We start from the raw sequence: 22,339 nt of genomic DNA, 5'->3' as shown, positions 1-22,339 counted from the left end.
TGGGCAACACGGACTTTCAACTCCCTCCAAAGATTTTCTATGGGGTTGAGATCTGGAGACTGGCTAGGCCACTCCAGGACCTTGAAATGCTTCTTACAAAGCCACTCCTTCGTTGCCCGGGCGGTGTGTTTGGGATCATTGTCATGCTGAAAGACCCAGCCACGTTTAATCTTCAATGCCCTTGCTGATGGAAGGAGGTTTTCACTCAAAATCTCATGATACATGGCCCCATTCATTCTTTCCTTTACACGGATCAGTCGTCCTGGTCCCTTTGCAGAAAAACAGCCCCAAAGCATGATGTTTCCACCCCCATGCTTCACAGTAGGTATGGTGTTCTTTGGATGCAACTCAGCATTCTTTGTCCTCCAAACACGACGAGTTGAGTTTTTACCAAAAAGTTCTATTTTGGTTTCATCTGACATTCTTCCAATCCTCTTCTGGATCATCCAAATGCACTCTAGCAAACTTCAGACGGGCCTGGACATGTACTGGCTTAAGCAGAGGGACACGCTCTGGTCCCAGCTCTCTGCAGGTCATTCACTAGGTCCCCCATTGTGATCATTTTGACCCCACGGGGTGAGATCTTGCGTGGAGCCCCAGATCGAGGGAGATTATCAGTGGTCTTGTATGTCTTCCATTTCCTAATAATTGCTCCCACAGTTGATTTCTTCAAACCAAGCTGCTTACCTATTGCAGATTCAGTCTTCCCAGCCTGGTGCAGGTCTACAATTTTGTTTCTGGTGTCCTTTAACAGCTCTTTGGTCTTGGCCATAGTGGAGTTTGGAGTGTGACTGTTTGAGGTTGTGGACAGGTGTATTTTATACTGATAACAAGTTCAAACAGGTGCCATTAATACAGGTAACAAGTGGAGGACAGAGGAGCCTCTTAAATAAGAAGTTACAGGTCTGTGAGAGCCAGAAATCTTGCTTGTTTGTAGGTGACCAAATACTTATTTTCCACCATAATTTGCAAATAAATTCATAAAAAATCCTACAATGTGATTTTCTGGAGAAAAAAAATCTCAATTTGTCTGTCATAGTTGACGTGTACCTATGATGAAAATTACAGGCCTCTCTCATCTTTTTAAGTGGGAGAACTTGCACAATTGGTGGCTGACTAAATACTTTTTTCCCCACTGTAGGTGATTCGATAAATAACAGTCATACATTAAAATAAGTCACATCACGACACCATCCTCCTTATAAAACAAGCTTTGTTTCCAGAAGGTATCAAAATTGTCAATAAATGTTACACACACAGAGCTGCAATAGTCTCGTAGGCAGTTATGGAGGGCTAAAAGTCTGCTGAAACATTCAATGCCACGATTTAGGGAGGGCAGAGGGCCAGATACAGTGTCTTGTGAAAGTATTCACCCCCCTTGGCATTTTTCCTATTTTGTTGCCTTACAACCTGGAATTAAAATGGATTTTTGGGGGATTTGTATCATTTGATTTACACAACATACCTACCACTTTGAAGATGCAAAATATTTTTTGTGTGTGAAACAAACAAGAACTAAGACAAAAAAACTGAAAACTTGAGCATGCATAACTATTCACCCCCCCAAAGTAAATACTTTGTAGAGCCACCTTTTGCAGCAATTACAGCTGCAAGTCTCTTGGGGTATGTCTCTATAAGCTTGGCACATCTAGCCACTGAAGGAGCTGGAGCAAAACTGCTCCAGCTCCTTCAAGTTGGATTGGTTCCGCTGGTGTACAGTAATCTTTAAGTCATACCACAGATTCTCAATTGGATTGAGGGGTCATTGTCCTGCTGGAATGTGAACCTCCGTCCCAGTCTCAAATGTCTGGATGACTGAAACAGGTTTCCATCAAGACTTTCCCTGTATTTAGCGCCATCCATCATTCCTTCAATTCTGACCAGTTTCCCATTCCCTGCCGATGACTCTGGGGCATTTCAGAACAGGTGTATATATACTGAGATCATGTGACAGATCATGTGACACTTAGATTGCACACAGGTGGACTTTATTTTTCATTTCACTTCACCAATTTGGACTATTTTGTTTATGTCCATTACATGAAATCCAAATAAAAATCAATTTAAATTACAGGTTGTAATGCAACAAAATAGGAAAAACGCCAAGGGGGATGAATACTTTTGCAAGGCACTGTATTATGGGCCCTCATGAATACTAAATCGAATACTAAATCATGATATATGAATGGGGAAACACACAACTCATCTTGGTCATAGTAGTAGTACTTGCCTTATGTCAATTCACATCATGCTTGACAACACAAAGGAAACATGGATTCAACTAAAACTTTACATCATCTTATACGTAGTTAAAGGGATACTGCGAGCAATGCTACTGTACCTGTAGACTTCCAGTCATTGCGCTAATGCTAGTTAGTATTGGCTTGTGAAACTACCACTAACTTCCTTCATACTGCACACAGAGACATAAAAATGGGTCCATGAGGTCATCTGACTCTGGGTAAGTAAAATATCTCAGTATCCCTTAAAACGTCCCCCATTCTGAGAGCACGAGGAATAACAATGCTCATGCATCTATGGATGCCCATTCAATAGAAATGACTTCAGAGTCCGACACAATACAGTAGAGAGAGAACCCTCATCTTTCCCAGTCCGTAAACACACCGAAACCTCCATCACCTAAATTGAACAGTGAGAGTCTATGTGCGTGCAACAAGTTACACATTCCCCAGAGGACACTGGACATTCAACAACTTCATTTTGGTTCCCGTCCCCTGGGCTCTGACACGCAACCTGGTGCTACACTATACATTACATTATCACCAATCTCTGGTCCCACGGCTATACATCTCCTACCTCCATCCCTCACCCTCTCAGGCTTAAAACAAGGGGGTTAAAGTCTTATCTCCTGCCTCTAATCAAATCCCTGGGGATGATAAATGTCCCTTTAGTTTAAGAGAAAATGTTCAGCTGCTGTTAGATAGAGACTAGGATTGCGCCCCAAATTACACCCTATTCCCTATATACACTGCTCAAAAAAATAAAGGGAACACTAAAATAACACATCCTAGATCTGAATGAATGAAATAATCTTATTAAATACTTTTTTCTTTACATAGTTGAATGTGCTGACAACAAAATCACACAAAAATGATCAATGGAAATTTTTTTACATTTACATTTTAGTCATTTAGCAGACGCTCTTATCCAGAGCGACTTACAGTTAGTGAGTGCATACATTTTTATTTTTTATACTGGAATCGAACCCACAACCCTGGCGTTGCAAATGCCATGCTCTACCAACTGAGCCACATCCCTGCCGGCCATTCCCTCCCCTACCCTGGACGACGCTGGGCCAATTGTGCGCCGCCCCATGGGTCTCCCGGTCGCGACCGGCTATGACAGAGCCTGGATTCGAACCAGGATCTCTAGTGGCACAGCTAGCACTGCGACGCAGTGCCTTAGACCACTGCGCCACTCGGGAGGCGCAGAGGGAAATCAAATTTATCAACCCATGGAGGTCTGGATTTGGAGTCACCCTCAAAAAGTGGAAAACCACACTACAGGCTGATCCAACTTTGATGTAATGTCCTTAAAACAAGTCAAAATGAGGCTCAGTATTGTGTGTGGCCTCCACGTGCCTGTATGACCTCCCTACAACGCCTGGGCATGCTCCACAGTCTGTGGTGCAACGTGGCGTTGGTGGATGAAGCGAGACATGATGTCCCAGATGTGCTCAATTGGATTCAGGTCTGGGGAACGGGCGGGCCAGTCCATAGCATCAATGCCTTCCTCTTGCAGGAACTGCTGACACACTCCAGCCACATGAGGTCTAGCATTGTCTTGCATTAGGAGGAACCCAGGGCCTACCGCACCAGCATATGGTCTCACAAGGGGTCTGAGCACCGCCAGCATTCAAAAGTGACCAAACATCAGCCAGGAAGCATAGGAACTGAGAAGTGGTCTGTGGTCACCACCTGCAAAACCACTTCTTTATTGGGGGTGTCTTGCTAATTGCCTGTAATTTCCACCTGTTGTCTATTCCATTTGCACAACAGCATGTGACATTTATTGTCAATCAATGTTGCTTCCTAAGTGGACAGTTTTGATTTCACAGAAGTGTGATTGACTTGGAGTTACATTGTGTTGTTTAAGTGTTCCCTTTATTTTTTTGAGCAGTGTAGTTCACTACTTTTGACCAGGGCCCATAGTAGTGCACTATGTAGGGAATAGGGTGCCATTAAGGATGCAGCCTAGCTCAGCCTGGGAACCCGTGGCAGGGTAGGGTGGATAGGAGAGGAAAGGAGGAGAGAGCAGAGTAACACACTTAGAACAGGCTTATCTATCTCCGCTAATGAGTTACTGTATGTACAACTCTAGCGCCATTAGCTATGTTGGGAATTCCAATGTGTTTTAAAGAATACAACAGGGCTGAATGCTAACGAAGGTAGCATGAATCTGTGATGGGAGCTTGAGTAGATACTACTGAGACTGCTGGGGGCATCCTAATTATTAATCTGTATGTGGAGGGAAGGGGTGGGGTGCTCTGACTATACTAAAGGGAAATTAATCAAAATATACCTATGAGACTTTAACGACCTGAACCCTACTCTTTACAAAAATAATAGTTACCTTTCCATTCAAATTCTGCACTGATCACATTTCAAAGGTGATTGAGTACCACAATTGTTATTATAGCTGAACAGAAACTGGGTTAGGAGCAGTATACTATTCCATGGAGGGCCTATGTGATATACTAAACAGTATGTATGTGATATACTGAACAGTATGTATGTGATATACTGAACAGTATGTATGTGATATTCTGAACAGTATGTATGTGATATACTGAACAGTATGTATGTGTTATACTGAACAGTATGTATGTGATATACTGAACAGTATGTATGTGATATACTGAACAGTATGTATGTGTTATACTGAACAGTATGTAAGTGTTATACTGAACAGTATGTATGTGATATACTGAACATTATGTATGTGATATACTGAACAGTATGTATGTGATATACTGAACAGTATGTATGTGTTATACTGAACAGTATGTATGTGATAAACCAGGGGAAGACTAATAGGTTTTACCCCCTATATGTGCAGCTGCCAGAATGCACATATATATCCTGAGAATGTTTCCTGCACGCGCGTGCACACAAACAGATGGAGGAAACAGACTCTCCATAGCTAGATGTCGAGGAACACAAGGTACATTCTGAGAATATACAGACAGTAACGTATGGAAGTGATGTGGGAATGAGTAACATCTAGGAAATAAGACTATTTACCATGAACAATAAGACAGTGGGAAAACACCCTCTTACCCCCTGCAGTTTTCCCAAACATATGGAACATAACACTTATTTTGAAATTGTGCTTTATTTAGGGATACAAAAAAATGCCCTGCAGTGAAAAATTATTCATAGGTACTAGCCAATTTTCCAATAACAGGAACAAATTGTCTCTAAAAACTCAATATTTCCTTTGGAGTCTTAGTACCAAAATACACTGAAGCCTGCCTGCCTACTGCTGTATAATGCAGGCAGAGCAGAACAAATAAAACACTGTGTAAACAATAGCTGAGAGACCCTAACCCGTGTCTCACCCTGATGATTAGGAATGATAGGAATAGCAGCACCTCCTGGTTACACACAGAGAGGAGGCCGATCACAGCTCTATGCCTGCAGGCCAGAACAGACAAGCTAACACACAGAGAGAAGAGGCTGATCACAGCTCTATGCCTGCAGGCCAGAACAGACAGGCTAACACACAAAGAGAGGAGGCTGATCACAGCTCTATGCCTGCAGGCCAGAACAGACAGGCTAACACACAAAGAGAGGAGGCTGATCACAGCTCTATGCCTGCAGGCCAGAACAGACAGGCGCCTTAGAATAGACAATATGTACAGTAGACAATATGGTAGCCTTGTACATTACATTTACATTTACATTTTTGTCATTTAGCAGACGCTCTTATCCAGAGCGACTTACAGTTAGTGAGTGCATACATTATTTAAAAAAAAAGTTCATACTGGCCCCCAGTAGAGTAGACAACATGGCTCACATCACTGGGAGAACATTGTCTGTGTGTGTGTGTGTAATATTATTATACTGTACATCTCAGGGCTCCAAACAGACAAGGGTATGAGTGTGATGGTTAAAGGCCCAGTCGTTTAACACTCATCTCACATGAAACAATCACCCACAAGGACAAGGGGGCAGAGGGAACACTTATACATGTACTAATGAGGGGAATATGAACCAGGTGTGTGTAACTGACAAGACAAGACAAATGGAATTATGAGATATGGAGCGGCAGTGGCTAGAAGGCCGGTAACGATGAACGCCGAAGCCTGCCCGAACAAGAAGGGGAGGCAGCTTCGGAGGAAGTCGTGACAATAATACTGTGAAAAAGTGAAAATTATGATAATACCCTTTTAGTGTAAGAGCTCTTTGAAAAGACCGTCTGGAATGTTAGCCTGTTTTGGTGGGATGGAGTTTTGGCCTGCCTGGTGACATCACCAGGTGGTAATTTAGTTAATAGACCAATAAGAAAGAGTTACAAATCTCTCTGCCAATAACAAGAAGTTTTCTGTTTTCCTCTCCCCACTCAGACCACTCAAGCAAGATTTTTCCTAGCTAAATTCTTGCTTGAGACATTGCTCTTGCTAAGAAGCTATTTTTGTTTCTTTTTTTTACCATTTTAATTTAAAACAATCACAGTAAGGAACTTAAATGTTACCTAGAAATGATTTGATATTGAAATAAAAACGCAGCATTGGGCCTTCAACACTCCAATGCCCTAGGCTCTAGTCTATCACTGTACTAGTATAACAACTGGGGAAATATTAGTGTGGATGAGTTAAACAACTTCATCTTGATATTATTTTTATATGAGCTTGACATCATTCTTTAAATCTTACACAATCTGTTCCTGAATAGAAGTGTTGAACGTTTGCACTCAGGCTAGTATGAATGGTGCGTGTGAGAAAAAATATCTGAGTTCAAACCACGAAAAATAAAAAAAACAAGGAGGCCGAGATGCATATTTTTTTAATCCATGCTCTAAGGAACGCAAAACGGGGAAAGTGCAAAGTGCTAAACAAAAAAACAGCATACATTTCGGCTTTTACACCTTGTTACGGATACAGGTATCCTGTGTCTTTTTGTGTTTTTCCTCTCCTTCTGCCCTAATCACAGGTGTCCTGTATGTTCCTGATTGGTGGTCGTTGGGGTGTCTGCTGATTGCTAAGGTGGACCAATCAGTGAACATTCCTCTGCATTGCACCACCTGTTTCTGGTTTTTCAATCACACATCCCATTGTTTAAAAGCCGGAAAGTTGGTAATTTTGTTAGAGACTATTTTTCGTATGTGAGTATGGATACTGTGGTGTCCTGTGTTTTGTTTACTCACTAAGTTGCTGGTTACTCTGTTTGGTAACTTTGTTAGACTATTTTTCGTATGTGAGTATGGATACTGTGGTGTCCTGTGTTTTGTGTACTCACTCATTTGCTGGTTACTCTGTTTGGTAACTTTGTGTGTTTCTGGGAAAAGGGGAATTTAAGCAAGTTGCCCTTGGGCGTACATTACCCGTAGGAAGAAAACTGTCTAAAAACGTGTGTCGCAAACCATTGTGGTTTGCTCTTTTAAGGGTGGGAGTGTTACGGATACAGGTATCCTGTGTCTTTTTGTGTTTTTCCTCTCCTTCTGCCCTAATCACAGGTGTCCTGTATGTTCCTGATTGGTGGTCGTTGGGGTGTCTGCTGATTGCTAAGGTGGACCAATCAGTGAACATTCCTCTGCATTGCACCACCTGTTTCTGGTTTTTCAATCACACATCCCATTGTTTAAAAGCCGGAAAGTTGGTAATTTTGTTAGAGACTATTTTTCGTATGTGAGTATGGATACTGTGGTGTCTTGTGTTTTGTGTACTCACTCATTTGCTGGTTACTCTGTTTGGTAACTTTGTGTTTCTGGGAAAAGGGGAATTTAAGCAAGTTGCCCTTGGGCGTACATTACCCGTAGGAAGAAAACTGTCTAAAAACACTAGTTAGACCTGAGCGGACCACCCACTGTACTTTTGTATGATTAGCAGTAGCTTAGCGGTTCTTGAGGCAGGCAAGATCAGTTTAGGGGTGTTTTACACTATTGTTTCATTTCTTGGGTCCTGCTCAGCCCTTTTTCCCAAACCTTTACCGTGTGTTCAAAAATAAACCTTTTATGTTTGACGGTAGTTTATGGTTGTCGTGTAGTTTTTGTTCTCACTGTTCCATGTCACGATTCTAATTTGCATGAATTATGTTACGGGTCTCTTCTCCATCCACCCTAGACGTTTAAAGCCACGGGGTTCGTAACACACCTTCATCAGTGCTGTACAAACTAATTAAGAGGAGACACATACTTAAGACGCACCTGTCACAGGTGCAACAGGTGCAGGAAACAAGACGCACAGGTGCGTCTTCTTAAGTATGTGTCTGTTCTTAATTAGTTTGTACATGACTGATAAAGGAGTAGAAGCCGAAATGTATGTATTTTTGCATCTCTGCCTCCTTGTTTTTTTCATTTTCATTGTTTGTATAGAAGTGTTGAAAGTAATTTAATCCCTACAATCTTCCCTTTTAATTTGGATGTTTTCAAAGAGGAGTAACTTTCCTCTCCATCTGAGCAGTGGGAACAAAAAACCCACTAAAACGGCTCATTATAAATGACACCATTTTTACATTTACATTTTTAGTCATTAAGCAGACGTTCTTATCCAGAGCGACTTACAGCGGTTGAACATACAGTACTGGAGGAGAAATACAGTCTGGCTGTCCATGCTGCTTTTAAATAAAACGGCATCATCAGCCATGAATCAAATTCCTGTATTCCTACCATACTAACTATACGAACTGATGAAGGCTGTACTGTACAGAACAGAAGGCTGTCATCTATAATTAAAAAGATCTACATGCCCTATACGTAGTCTGAATTTATAATCAACTCCAGAACGCGTGTGAACAAGTGTACGGATGAGAGAGGGAGCATATAAGAGGTGATATACAGTAGGAGCAGATGATGCAAGACCGCTCTGTCCCAAGTCATCATGTTTTATGAATCTTTAACTAGTGTTGTACAGGAAGTAGTGTGACATGATGGTGTACAATACAGTAATTATCTTGTCACATTATAGAAATGTTGGTCCCACCATAGACCATATACTATAGTAATGCCATGGTTATATTCATGCAAGCTGAAAACAGGTATAATAGTTGTGAAAAAGTACTGTCTCGCTACCTGCAATGTAATTACACAGTGCTTACATGGGTATTACCCTGTAACTACTCGGGTAAAAAGTGTGCGTCCAGTAAAGTGGTACTGAAGGAGATAGGAAGTTGGCCTGTCCAGATAAAAGATGAGATACTCTCCTTCAAAAGTTAGTTACCCTTGTCTCGAAACCTATAAGCCAATAACAACCGGCCCTGATTAGTGTATTACTGCCAATAGCGAGTGAGTACATTGATTAGTCCAGTTACTGTACTGTGTTCCTCCTTGGTCTGCCTCCGTATGACTCGTCCAGAAGTAAACCTGTTGTTACACTAATCCCATCTTTTCCTGCTGTGAGGGCTGTGTTACACAGCTACATCTGGGCTGTGTTCACTAAGCACAAAACGGAAGGAAACCACTTCGGTTTTTAAACCACTAATTGACCAACATCAGTTCAATTATTTTAATTCCATAAAAAAACAAAAACAATGTTAGCTCGATGCGCACATTGCACAGTTTCGCTGAATTTTTTTACATTTTAGTCATTTAGCAGACACTCTTATCCAGAGCGACTTACAGTTAGTGAGTGCATACATTTTCATGCTGGCCCCCCGTGGGAATCGAACCCACAACCCTGGCGTTGCAAGCGCCATGCACTACCAACTGAGCTGTGCGATGTAGTACGGCGTTGTAGTTTCCAACAGGCCAATATTCTACATAGTTAAGCACATAAAACGTGGTAATTAACTACAATGACCATAATCCATTGAGCATCTACTTGTCTGGTCTGTGTTTCTTTTACGCTTGCTGTGGAAAAGACAGAAGAATGAATGATCGTGAGGTGAGGGCCCATAATACAGTGACTTGCAAAAGTATTCATCCCCCTTGGCATTTTTCCTATTTTGTTGAATTACAACCTGTAATTTAAATTGATTTTTATTTGGATATCTTGTAATGGACATACACAAAATAGTCCACATTGGTGAAGTGAAATGAAAAAAATAACTTGTTTCAAAAAATTCGAACTAAATAAATAACGGAAATGTGGTGCGTGCAAATGTATTCACCCCCTTTGCTATGAAGCCCCTAAATAAGATCTGGTGCAACCAATTACCTTCAGAAGTCACATAATTAGTTAAATAAAGTCCACCTGTGTGCAATCTAAGTGTCACATGATCTGTCACACGATCTCAGTATATATACACCTGTTCTGAAAGGCCCCAGAGTCAGCAACACCACTAAGCAAGGGGCACCACCAAGCAAGCGGCACAATGAAGACCAAGGAGCTCTCCAAACAGGTCAGGGACAAAGTTGTGGAGAAGTACAGATCAGGGTTTGGGTTATAAGAAAATATCAGAAACTTTGAACATCCCACGGAGCACCATTAAATCCATTATTAAAAAATTGAAAGAATATGGCACCACAACAAACCTGCCAAGAGAGGGCCGCCCACCAAAACTCACGGACCAGGCAAGGAGGGCATTAATCAGAGAGGCAACAAAGAGACCAAAGATAACCCTGTAGAAGCTGCAAAGCTCCACGGCAGAGATTGAAGTATCTGTCCAATTTAAGCCGTACACTCCAAAGAGCTGGGCTTTATGGAAGAGTGGCCAGAAAAAAGCCATTGCTTAAAGAAAAAAATAAGCAAACACGTTTGGTGTTCGCCGAAAGCCATGTGGGAGACTCCCCAAACATATGGAAGAAGGTACTCTGGTCAGATGAGACAAAGGAAAACGGCCATCAAGGAAAACGCTATGTCTGGCGCAAATCCAACACCTCTCATCACCCCGAGATGTTTTTCATCGGCAAGGACTGGGAAACTGGTCAGAATTGAAGGAATGATGGATGGCACTAAATACAGGAAAATTCTTGAGGGAAACCTGTTTCAGTCTTCCAGAGATTTGAGACTGCGTCGGAGGTTCACCTTCCAGCAGGACAATGACCCTAAGCATACTGCTAAAGCAACACTTTCGTGGTTTAAGGGGAAACATATAAATGTCTTGGAATGGCCTAGTCAAAGACCAGACCTCAATCCAATTGAGAATCTGTGGTATGACTTAAAGATTGCTGTACACCAGCGGAACCCATCCAACTTGAAGGAGCTGGAGCAGATTTGCCTTGAAGAATGGGCAAACATCCCAGTAGCTAGATGTGCCAAGCTTATAGAGACATACCCCTAGAGACTTGCAACTGTAATTTCTGCAAAAGGTGGCTCTACAAAGTATTGACTTTGGGGGGGGTGAATAGTTATGCACGCTCAAGTTTTCTGTTTGTTTCACAAGAAAAAATATTTTGCATCTTCAAAGTGGTAGGCATGTTGTGTAAATCAAATTATACAAACCCCCAAAAGGCAACAAAATAGGAAAAATGCCAAGGGGGGTGAATACTTTCGCAAGCCACTGTATATACAGAAGTATGTGGACACCCCTTCAAATTAGTGGATACGGCTATTTCAGCCACTCCCGTTGCTGACAGGTGTATAAACTCGAGCACACAGCCATGCAATCTCCAAAGACAAATATTGGCAGTAGAATGGCCTTACTGAAGAGCTCAGTGACTTTAAACGTGGCACCGTCATAGGATGTGGCTCCTGAGTGGCGCAGTGGTCTAAGGCACTGCATCGCAGTGCTAACTGTGCCACTAGAGATCCGGGTTCGAATCCAGGCTCTGTCGCAGCCGGCCGCGACCGGGAGACTCATGGGCGGTGCACAATTGGCCCAGCGTCGTCCAGTGTAGGGGAGGGAATGGCCGGCAGGGATGTAGCTCAGTTGATAGAGCATGGCGTTTGCAACGCCAGGGTTGTGGGTTTGATTCCCACGGGGGGGTGCAGTATAAAATATATATGTATTCACTAACTGTAAGTCGCTCTGGATAAGAGCGTCTGCTAAATGACTAAAATGTAAATGTAATGCCACCTTTCCAACAAGTCAGTTCGTCAAATTTCTGCCCTGCTAGAACTGCTCCAGTCAACTGTAAGTGCTTTTATTGTGAAGTGGAAACATCTAGGAGCAGCAAGTGGTAGGCCTCACAAGCTCACAGAACGGGACCGGCAAGTGCTGAAGCGCGTAGTGCGTAAGAATTGTCTGTCCTCGGTTGCAACAGAGAAATGGATGATAACTGGATGAAATGGATGACTTCCTTGTCTAACAGAACGCAGAGGGTGTTCTTTAATGGAAGCCTCTCACACATAATCCAGGTAGAATCAGGAATTCCCCAGGGCAGCTGTCTAGGCCCCTTGCTTTTTTCCATCTTTACTAATGACATGCCACTGGCTTTGAGTAAAGCCAGTGTGTCTATGTATGCGGATGACTCAACACTATACACGTCAGCTACTACAGCAACTGAAATAAATGCAACACTTAACAAAGAGTTGCAGTTAGTTTCGGAATGGGTGGCAAGGAAGTTAGTCCTGAATATTTCAAAAACTAAAAGCATTGTATTTGGGTCAAATCATTCACTAATTCCTAAACCTCAACTATATCTCGTAATGAATAATGTGGAAATTTAGCAAGTTGAGGTAACTAAACTGCTTGGAGTAACCCTGGATTGTAGACTGTCATGGTCAAAGCATATTGATACAACAGTAGCTAAGATGGGGAGAAGTATGTCCATAATTAAGCGCTGCTCTGCCTTACATTTACATTTTAGTCATTTAGCAGACGCTCTTATCCAGAGCGACTTACAGTTAGTGAATAAATGTAAAAAAAAAAAATTATACTGGCCCCCCGTGGGAATCGAACCCACAACCCTGGCGTTGCAAACGCCATGCTCTATCAACTGAGCTACATCCCTGCCGGCCAGTCCCTCCCCTACCCTGGACGACGCTGGGCCAATTGTGCGCCGCCCATGAGTCTCCCGGTCCACCAGGATCTCTAGTGGCACAGTTAGCACTGCGATGCAGTGCCTTAGACCACTGCGCCACTCCTGAGTGGCGCAGCCTTCTTAACAACACTATCAACAAGGCAGGTCCTACAGGCCCTAGTTTTGTCGCACCTAGACTACTGTTCAGTAGTGTGGTCAGGTGCCACAAAGAGGGACTTGGGAAAATTGCAGTTGGCTCAGAACAGGGCAGCACGGCTGGCCCTTAAAAGTACACGGAGAGCTAACATTAATGACATGCATGTCAGTCTCTCCTGGCTCAGAGTGGAGGAGAGATTGACTTCATCACTGCTTGTTGTTGTAAGAGGTGTTGACAAGCTGAATGTACCGAGCTGTCTGTTTGGAATACTGGCACACCCATGTATACCCCACAAGACATGCCACCAGAGGTCTCTTCACAGTCCCCAAGTCCAGAACAGACTATGGGAGGTGCACAGTACTACATAGAGCCATGACTACATGGAACTCTATTCCACATCAGGTAACTGATGCAAGCAGTAGAATCAGATTTTAAAAACAGGTAAAAATACAACTTATGGAACAACGGGGACTGTGAAGAGATACAAACACAAGGGTATAGACACATGCATACGCACACATTGTGATATTGTTGTATGGTGTTTTTAAACATTTTGTATTGTAGATAGGTAGTAGTGTAATAATGTCATATGATGTACTGTTTTATATTTTGTTTTATATGTATTGTAAGTGCTTTAATATGTTTGGACCCCAGGAAGAGTGGTAGGGGATCCCTAGTAAATACAAATACAAACACTCACTATCAAGTTCCAAACTGCCTCTGGAAGCAACGTCAGCACAATAACTGTTCGTCGGGAGATTCATGAAATGGGTTTCCATGGCCGGACATCCGCAGAAAAGCCTAAGATCACCATGCGCAATGCCAAGCGTCGGCTGGAGTGGTGTAACGCTCGCCGCCATTGGACTCTGGAGCAGTGGAAATGCGTTCTCTGCAGTGATTAATCACGCTTCACCATCTGGCAGTCCGACGGCTGAATCTGTGTTTGGCGGATGCCAGGAGAACACTACCTGCCCCAATGAATAGTGCCAACTGTAATGTTTGTGTCACGCCCTGGCTCTGGGGACTCTTATATGTTGAGCCAGGGTGTTAGTTTCTATGTTTAGTGTTCTATGTTTATGTTCTAGTTCATGTGTTTCTATGTTGGCCGGGGTGGTTCCCAATCAGAGGCAGCTGTGGCTTGTTGTCTCTGATTGGGAACCATACTTAGGCAGCCTGTTTTGCACTTGTCATTTGTGGGATCTTGTTCCGGAGAGGTTTGTGTTTTGTTAACCTTAGGACTTCACGTATCGTTTTGTTGTAGTGTATAAAGTACTCAATAAAAGATGTACGCATATCACGCTGCGCCTTGGTCCGTTGCTTACGACGATCGTGACAGTTTGTTGGAGGAATAATGGTCTGGGGCAATTTTTCATGGTTCGGGCTAGGCCCCTTAGTTCCAGTGAAGGGAAATCTTAGTGCTACAGCATAGAATGACATTCTAGACGATTCTGTGCTTCCAACTTTGTGGCAACAGTTTGGGGAAGGCCCTTTCCTGTTTCAGCATGACAATGCCCCTGTGCACAATGCAAGGTCCATACAGAAATGGTTTGTCGAGATCGGTGTGGAAGAACTTGACTGGCCTGCACAGAGCCCTGACCTCAACCACATCGAACACCTTTGGGATGAATTGGAACGCCAACTGCGAGCCAGGCCTAATCACCCAACATCAGTGCCCGACCTCACTAATGCTCTTGTGGCTGAATGGAAGCAAGTCCCAGCAGCAATGTTCCAACATCTAGCGGAAAGCCTTCCCAGAAGAGTCGAGACTGTTGGCACCAACTCCATATTTAATGCCCATGACTTTGGAATGAGGTGTTCGACGAGCAGGTGTCCACAAACTTTTGGTGATGTAATGTATCTCTACCTGAAAATACATTATATAAGTGATCGATAGTTGGTCTTCAGCAGTCATAAAAGTATGCCTTATTTACTTTGAAGATCCTACAAAGTAGTGATTTTGTCAGACAGCATAGGCAGCAGCTCTATAGAGATGAGTCATCAAATAAAACAAATGTAATGTACACAACAACTGAAATATTTTATTAAAGTAAAGTCATGTGAATAAATCATGGTTAATAAGCAGTAATGTGCAGTCCCTACCATCATGGGACTTTTATTAATTGTTTTATTCTGTGTTGTTACAGCATTCAACCCATATAATACATAGTGCATTTAATGTTTAAAAAAATAACCGAAACCGAAATCAAAAACTGTGTTTATTTTTAATAATCAAACCGAAACTGAACTGACCTCAAAAAGCACTAATCGCTCAGCACTACTACCTGTTAACTAAAGGTTGTGGGGTGAATCCTAATTTCCACTGAAATCTCATTATCATGTTGACATCAATGTATGAAGTGAAAATACATTTTTAGTGGAAGTTAGGATTCTCTCCTAAATATAGGTTCAATCAAGTTAACCTCTACGCAGTGGCGGCTGGTGAAAAATATTCTCGGTGGGGCTGTGCCATACTTTTTTTTTCCTGTAACCATCGCGATATATTTTAACACAAACTGAAGGACAGCAGTGCTCAGTGAAACATTCAGTAATTATTTAATGCCAATATTAAAAAGTTGAGGCATTCTTACACAAAAACATATTACACAAACCCAAGCCTTTCATTTGCATTTAAAGTGAACTTTTTACCATTGGTAGTAAACAGGCAACGCAACAGGCATGCTGTCAGAACAGAGTGGAAAGTGGACAATAACATGAAATTATTATAAAGTTTATAGGAAATCTTATACTGTATAAAAGGATGTATAATATAGAAATGGATATCAAGTGGATGAACTCAAACCTTTGACTGGAAGAATAGCATACAGTATTTTATGATCATACTAAATGTGACTAATTGTTAATGTGCTCCAGAACTGCAACAATTAATTGATACAAAACAACATATATACAGTAATATTAGCAAAGACACTATTAAGACTTTCTAGAGTACCATATATAACTGGATTTTTTATGCTAAGGTCAACTATATACAAAGAAACATGCGGCCAGAGCTGCTCTGTGTGTGTGTGTCTGTCATCTTATTTGTACAGGAATTTTGCCCGTCTGTCCTTCTGAGTGGCAAACCTCTCAATGACCCTTTGATTAAAGTCAGGAATGTCCCTGACAAGTTTCTTCTCCATGGAGAGCATGGCCAGAGCGTTCAGGCGATCCTGTGTCATGCTGTTCCTCAGGAAGGTCTTGATCCTTTTCAGTGTAGAGAAGCACCTTTCTGACTCAGCAGTTGTCATGGGTGTGGTGATGAGGATCTTGAGGAGGCTGGCAGTCTCTGTGAAAGTGCTCTGAAGGTTGTTCTCCATGAAGAACTGGTACAGGGGCACTGCACCACTACAAGCCTTGAACTCACTGTTCTCATAGATGAGGGACAGTTCGGTTTTGAGCTTGGCCTTGTTCAACATGGGGTACGCCTCCACGGTTGTTTCAAGCGCTGTATCGGGGAACTTCACACTGTGTTGTGGGAACAACTCTCCGTGCAATAGTGTTGCGCTGATGAGGTGCTGGGTGAAGGAGAACCTCTCTTTGGCATGACTCAGGATGGTATCACATACCTGTAAAAGATACATCATCAGCTTTAATTTGCAATTAAGCTATTTTGATGCAAGTGATCCTGACTGACACATGCCTATGTCCAACTCAAGTATATGATTACCAAGGTGCTGATTGTTCAGGGTTTTGGCTACATACAACCAGGCCTGAAAAAAGTTCTATGGGGAAACACTGACAATTACATCACAACTTACCTCTATAGCCAACCTCTGTTGTTCTCCTGGTCCCAGCATCCTCCGTCGCTTGATGGGCTGTTGCTGCTCGTCAGATGCGCTGTCCCCACACAAAGAGGGAATTGAGGCCCTGGGTCCAAAAAATAAAGTTGAATTTGATAACTTGCAATCAGACTTCTTAGCTCACTGTAATTCCCCCTCAACACACAACCAGTGACTTTATATATATATATATATATATATATATATATATATATATATATATATATATAGACAGACAGACAGACAGACAGACAGATAGTGTGTATATACACACAAACTATGTCTAGTAACTGCTTTTAACCTGTGATGTACATGATTAACTGATGTTATTACGTTTTAAAGCCTTTTTCTATTACATTTGTGAGAGGGATGCAACATAATTTTGTTCTGCTGTGCACTTAGCAATAAAGTTAATCTTCAATAACAACTAGGCCTCTTCTAGAAATTGACCTGGTGGACACCTGAATAATTATTACAAACTGTGTAGTACTTTCCTGCATTATTATCAACGTCTGATTGTGTCTTTTTGGACAAACACTTGTTCTCGTGGTCGAGTAACAACAACTGCGCTCCTTGAGTGACGGGGTGGTACTTGGTGAGAGAGGGAGAGAGACGACCCAAATTGCGGAGTAAACTAGAAAAACGGACGTTACACATGGCGGAGTGGCATTACCACATTTAACAAACCAAACATTGAAATACCGTTATAGAAGGTAAAGTAAAAACCCAAACTGGTCTGTGCATCAATACCGGTATATAGTAATATATAGGCAACATACCGTAAATCTGTATCAATTATGTATCCGTTTTACATGTGACCCATATCAAATTTGCGCATTCACACTGAAGGAGCACACAAATGCAATGCTCATTTGGCGTGATTGTCGTGGTAACACAGGTGAAAAAAAATCCTGAATGGTATCCTAATGGCAGCCATTTTGGTTAGGGAGAAATACAAACAACTCTACTGCCATACATTCCAATTAGACTGAAGGCATACAGTTGTGTCCAAATATATTGGCACCCTTGGGCTTTTCTTAAATAATTCCCTATTTCTTCTAAAATCAGTTGAAATTTGAGAGGAAAAAATGGGTCTCCACACCTTTAATTATATTTCTGTAAACTTAAGTTTACAATTGTAATTTAGAAAATATAGACAAATGTCATGGACTAAATTATTGGCACCCTGGAGCTAGTACTTGGTTGCACAGCTTTTGGCCAAGATAGCTGCCAACATATGCTTATTGTAGACATCAATGAGCTTGCTGCACCTTTTCTGCTGGCAATTTGGCCCATTCTTCAGCAGCAAACTGCTGTAATTCTTCAATGTTTGAGGGTTGCACTCCACCAACTTCTTTTTTCAGATCTTGCCAAAACTAATGTGGTCCCGTGTAGCTCAGTTGGTAGAGCATGGCGCTTGCAACGCCAGGGTTGTGGGTTCGTTTCCCACGGGGGCCAGTATGAAAAAATGTATGCACTCTTAACTGTAAGTCGCTCTGGATAAGAGCGTCTGCTAAATGACTAAAATGTAATGTAAATGTCTTCTCTTTCCTTTTAAAATACTAAAACAAATATAATTGTGACGGCTCTATGATAATCACTCACTTTGATGACCAGACACATTTAGGCTTTTAAACTGTTGTAAGTAAACTATTCATCTTTCTAACAGCATCTTTATCAGCCAATAGTAAATATAGTTATTTACCTGATTGTTAGCATGCTTTCTGTGAACCTCTGGACAAGTGCTTTAATGAAGACAGGGTCGATGTTCCTCTTCTGCAGCTGGCTGAAAAGCATGTCCACATTTGGCATGATCTTGTGGAACAGTGCCAGGAAAAAACAGAAAGCCTCGTCTTCGAGCATCCTCACAAAGCCCCCCGCCTCTCTGACAGTCGGGGCATCAAAGTTCCCAGAGTCTCTGATGGTCTGGAAACACGTTAGTGGGTGGAAACGTCAGTCGTCTCGTCAGCTTGAATGGCGATAAAATCAGCACTCTTTACTTCCTCCAGGATGTAATCCTTAAGCACTGACAGCATACATTCCAACAGCTCGTTCTGTATCGTCTTTAACGTGCCCTTAAAAACGGTAGCTGTCTTCAGGTGCTCCTCCAGCACACTGTCGAGGGAGGCAACAAAATCCACTAAGCCCCGGAAAATGCCGGGGTTGTCCGAGGAGTCAGTCTCCTCGTGCCCACGCAAGGCCAACTCAAAAGCCCCACAGAACTTCACACAATCGATAATTTTGGATAGAATGTGCCTGTTTTTATCCACCTCCTCATTGTGTTTCCTCACCGCAATCCTGTGGCCGTCATCCAGCTGCGTAGCAATGTTCACCCTTCCTAATACAGCTAGCTTTACAGAGTTGTCCATGTGTGCCCTGGTGTTCTCATGTTTCTTTACCTTCTCTGACAGGTGCTTCATATCCCTCACTCCGGTACCTGTCCATGCTGAATCTGACCCCGTCGTTTTAAAAAGCAAGCACGGAAAGCAAAATAAAGCATTAGCATCAGTGCACCCAGCTAGCCAAGCCTTCCTGGTGTACCAGCTACGGGAGAAGCCGCGCATATACTGCTTCCCTTTCTCGCTAGCCTGCTGTCTGATTGAGAGGTCAGGTTGATCTGGGCCCAGCTCTTTCACCCGAACTTTCTCTGACAAAGTTCTCCTCTCAAACGGATCTTGGAGGAGAGATTTCACCGAGTTAGGGTTGGGTCTTGGAGGAGTAACGTTTGCGTTCGCCATTGTCGTCTAGTAAAAATGGCGCCACTGGAGCCCGGTCCTTATTTTATCAGGGGCGAGCTTGGGGCGATAAAATAATCGCCCTCCTTGGATTCGAATTAAAATCGCTGATTAGCTACATTTTATGTCATACATTCATATCTTAAATTAGCAATTGGCTTAACTGCTACGTAGACCCGCCTCCTCGGGGCACTTTCTGTATCGCCCAGAGCTGACGAGGCGTTTGACAGGCAGAGGAAAGGTTGCGAATATGATTTTCTATCATATCTTACACATATTACTGTGTGCATTCCATATTTCAAACACACAAATATTGACATACTGATGTTTTTATTATTATTATTATTTTTTTTTTATTTTTTTTTTATTTTTTAAAATAATTTTATTTAAGGGGGCGGCGCCCTAGCGCCCTCTATCGGCCAGCCGCCACTGCCTCTACGGGATCGGTGTCCCGTATATGGGACGGTTGAGCTAGCGTGCGCTAATGTGAATAGCATGACTGTTGTAAGTAACAGCAAACTTTCCAGGACATAGACATGTCTTATATGGGCAGAAAGCTTACATTCTTGTTAATCTAACTGCACTGTCCAATTTACAGTAGCTAGTACAGTGAAAAAATGCCATGCTATTGTTTGAGGAGAGTGCACAACAACAAAAAACGTATCACGGCAACGGGTTTGATACATTCACCTCTGAAGGTAAATAATGTACTTACATTCAGTAATATTGCTCTGATTTGTCATCCTAAGGGTCCCCGAGATAAAAATGTAGCATAGTTTTGTTTGATAAAATCAATTTTTATATTCAAATGTAGGAACTGGGTTCTACAGTTTGTACCCCTGCTGTCTCTGGCTCCACACCCACCCCGCCCGGCCATCTAGATGTGTGAAAGTTAGTGTATAAGCTAATGATCCATCATCCAATCCTGGGAGTGTGCAAACTTACATTTTGTATTACCACATCATTTCTGTATGTTCTCTATAGTTATGTACTTGAAAATGTATAAATTTACCAATTCGGCACATTTGGGCGGACTTGATACAAAATAGTCCAGGATTGCAATGCTTCACTGGATCAATCTGAAACTTTGCACACACACTGCTGCTTTCTAGTGGCCAGAATCTAAATTGTGCCTAAACTGCAATATTATATTGTGGCTTTTCTCTTGCATTTCAAAAATAATGGAACAAACAAAATAATAGAAAACGCATGTTTTTTTGTTTGTATTATCTTTTACCAGATCTAATGTGTTATATTCTGCTACATTAATTTCACATTTCCATAAACTTCAAAGTGTTTCCTTTCAAATGGTATCAAAGATATGCCTATCCTTGCTTCAGGTCCTGAGCTACAGGCAGTTAGATTTGGGTATGTCATTTTAGGCGAAAATTGAAAAAAAGGGTCCAATCCTTAAGAGGTTAAATGACTAATATTAAAGTCCTACCTGCCCGTTTGAAGCTGTCTATGAGGCTCTGCCTCGTGGCGGTCTGGAGGTTTAAGTAGTCGTCCTCCTCATCGGGGGTCTTCAAGTACAGAAGGGTGTGCTGGAACACCAGGACGTGTTTGGTGGTGACTCCAGGCCCCTGGGAGGTCCTCTGCAGCTGGCCCTCTAACCAGGCCTCCTTGGCGTCTTTCAGGTCGGGGCACGCCGACATATCAAAGAACAGCTGGGAGTTGAGGACCAGACACAGCCACCCGCCAACCTGGAGATCAGAGTGAGACAGGGTTAGGATTACAGTATAGCTTAATGTTATTTAGATAATGTCATTATCAAATCAAATCAAGCTTTATTTATACAGCACATTTCAGACATGGAATGCAACGCAATGTGCTTCACAGGAAAAAAACTAATAAAAAACCCCAATGAAAATAAAAACTTAAATATTTACTACAGAACAAACATAAGATGATAAAAAACTAAAGAATAACAATAAGAACTGAAGGACTAAAAAGCTCCCTGAGGAAAAGCAAAGCTAAAAAGGTGTGTTTTAAGATCTCTTTTAAATGTCCACAGTTTCGGCCCCCCTCAGGTTCTCTGGCAGGCTATTCCAAAGGCTGGGGGCATAGTAACTAAAGGCTGCCTCTCCATTCCTTTTGGTCCTAGGCTTTGAGATAGTTAAAAGGCCAGTGCCAGAGGACCTGCGGGACCTACTGGGTACATAACTTAAAAGCATGTGTGACATGTATTGGGGTGCATAATCGTGGATTGATTTAAAAACCAATAGAATAATCTAAAACAGAATAATTCTAAAACTCACAGGCAGCCAGTGCAGAGACCTTAAAACCGGTGTAAAGTGAGCTCTCCGTTTTGTATTGGTCATTACCCGTGCTGCAGCATTCTGTATGTTTTGCAGTTGACCAATGGCTTTCTTGGGAAGACTAGACAGGAGAGCATTACAGTAGTCAAGCCTGCTTGTAATACAAGCATGGATGAGTCTCTCTGTATCAGCCTGAGAGAGAAACGGCCGCACCTTGGCAATGTTCCTCAGATAGTAAAAAGCTATTTTGGTCACATTCCTAATATGTGATTCGAAATTGAGTTCAGAATCTAAAATGACACCTAGGTTTTTTACATGTTTAGAGCATCATTTGTGGGACTGTCCTTGTCTATCAGTTTATCAGTGTTTTGTTACTTGTCATGTTTT

The 22,339-nt window shown here is 42.2% G+C and overlaps 1 protein-coding gene across 1 annotated transcript in view; it reads right to left on the bottom strand.

Annotated features, from left to right (window-relative positions):
- cpped1 (calcineurin-like phosphoesterase domain containing 1) overlaps positions 1-22,339 on the bottom strand; it is a gene marked incomplete at both ends in the record, with an annotated part of 46,055 nt that overhangs the window by 11,199 nt on the left and 12,517 nt on the right. The window contains 1 exon segment of the mRNA XM_084141477.1: positions 21,139-21,397. Coding sequence (XP_083997603.1) covers positions 21,139-21,397 — 259 coding nt within the window.

The sequence above is a fragment of the Coregonus lavaretus genome (genome assembly GCF_964263955.1).
Source record: "Coregonus lavaretus genome assembly, chromosome: 25".
Taxonomy (NCBI): domain Eukaryota; kingdom Metazoa; phylum Chordata; class Actinopteri; order Salmoniformes; family Salmonidae; genus Coregonus; species Coregonus lavaretus.
Note: the sequence above shows the minus strand (reverse complement) of the source record. Positions and strands in the feature narration are given on the sequence as shown.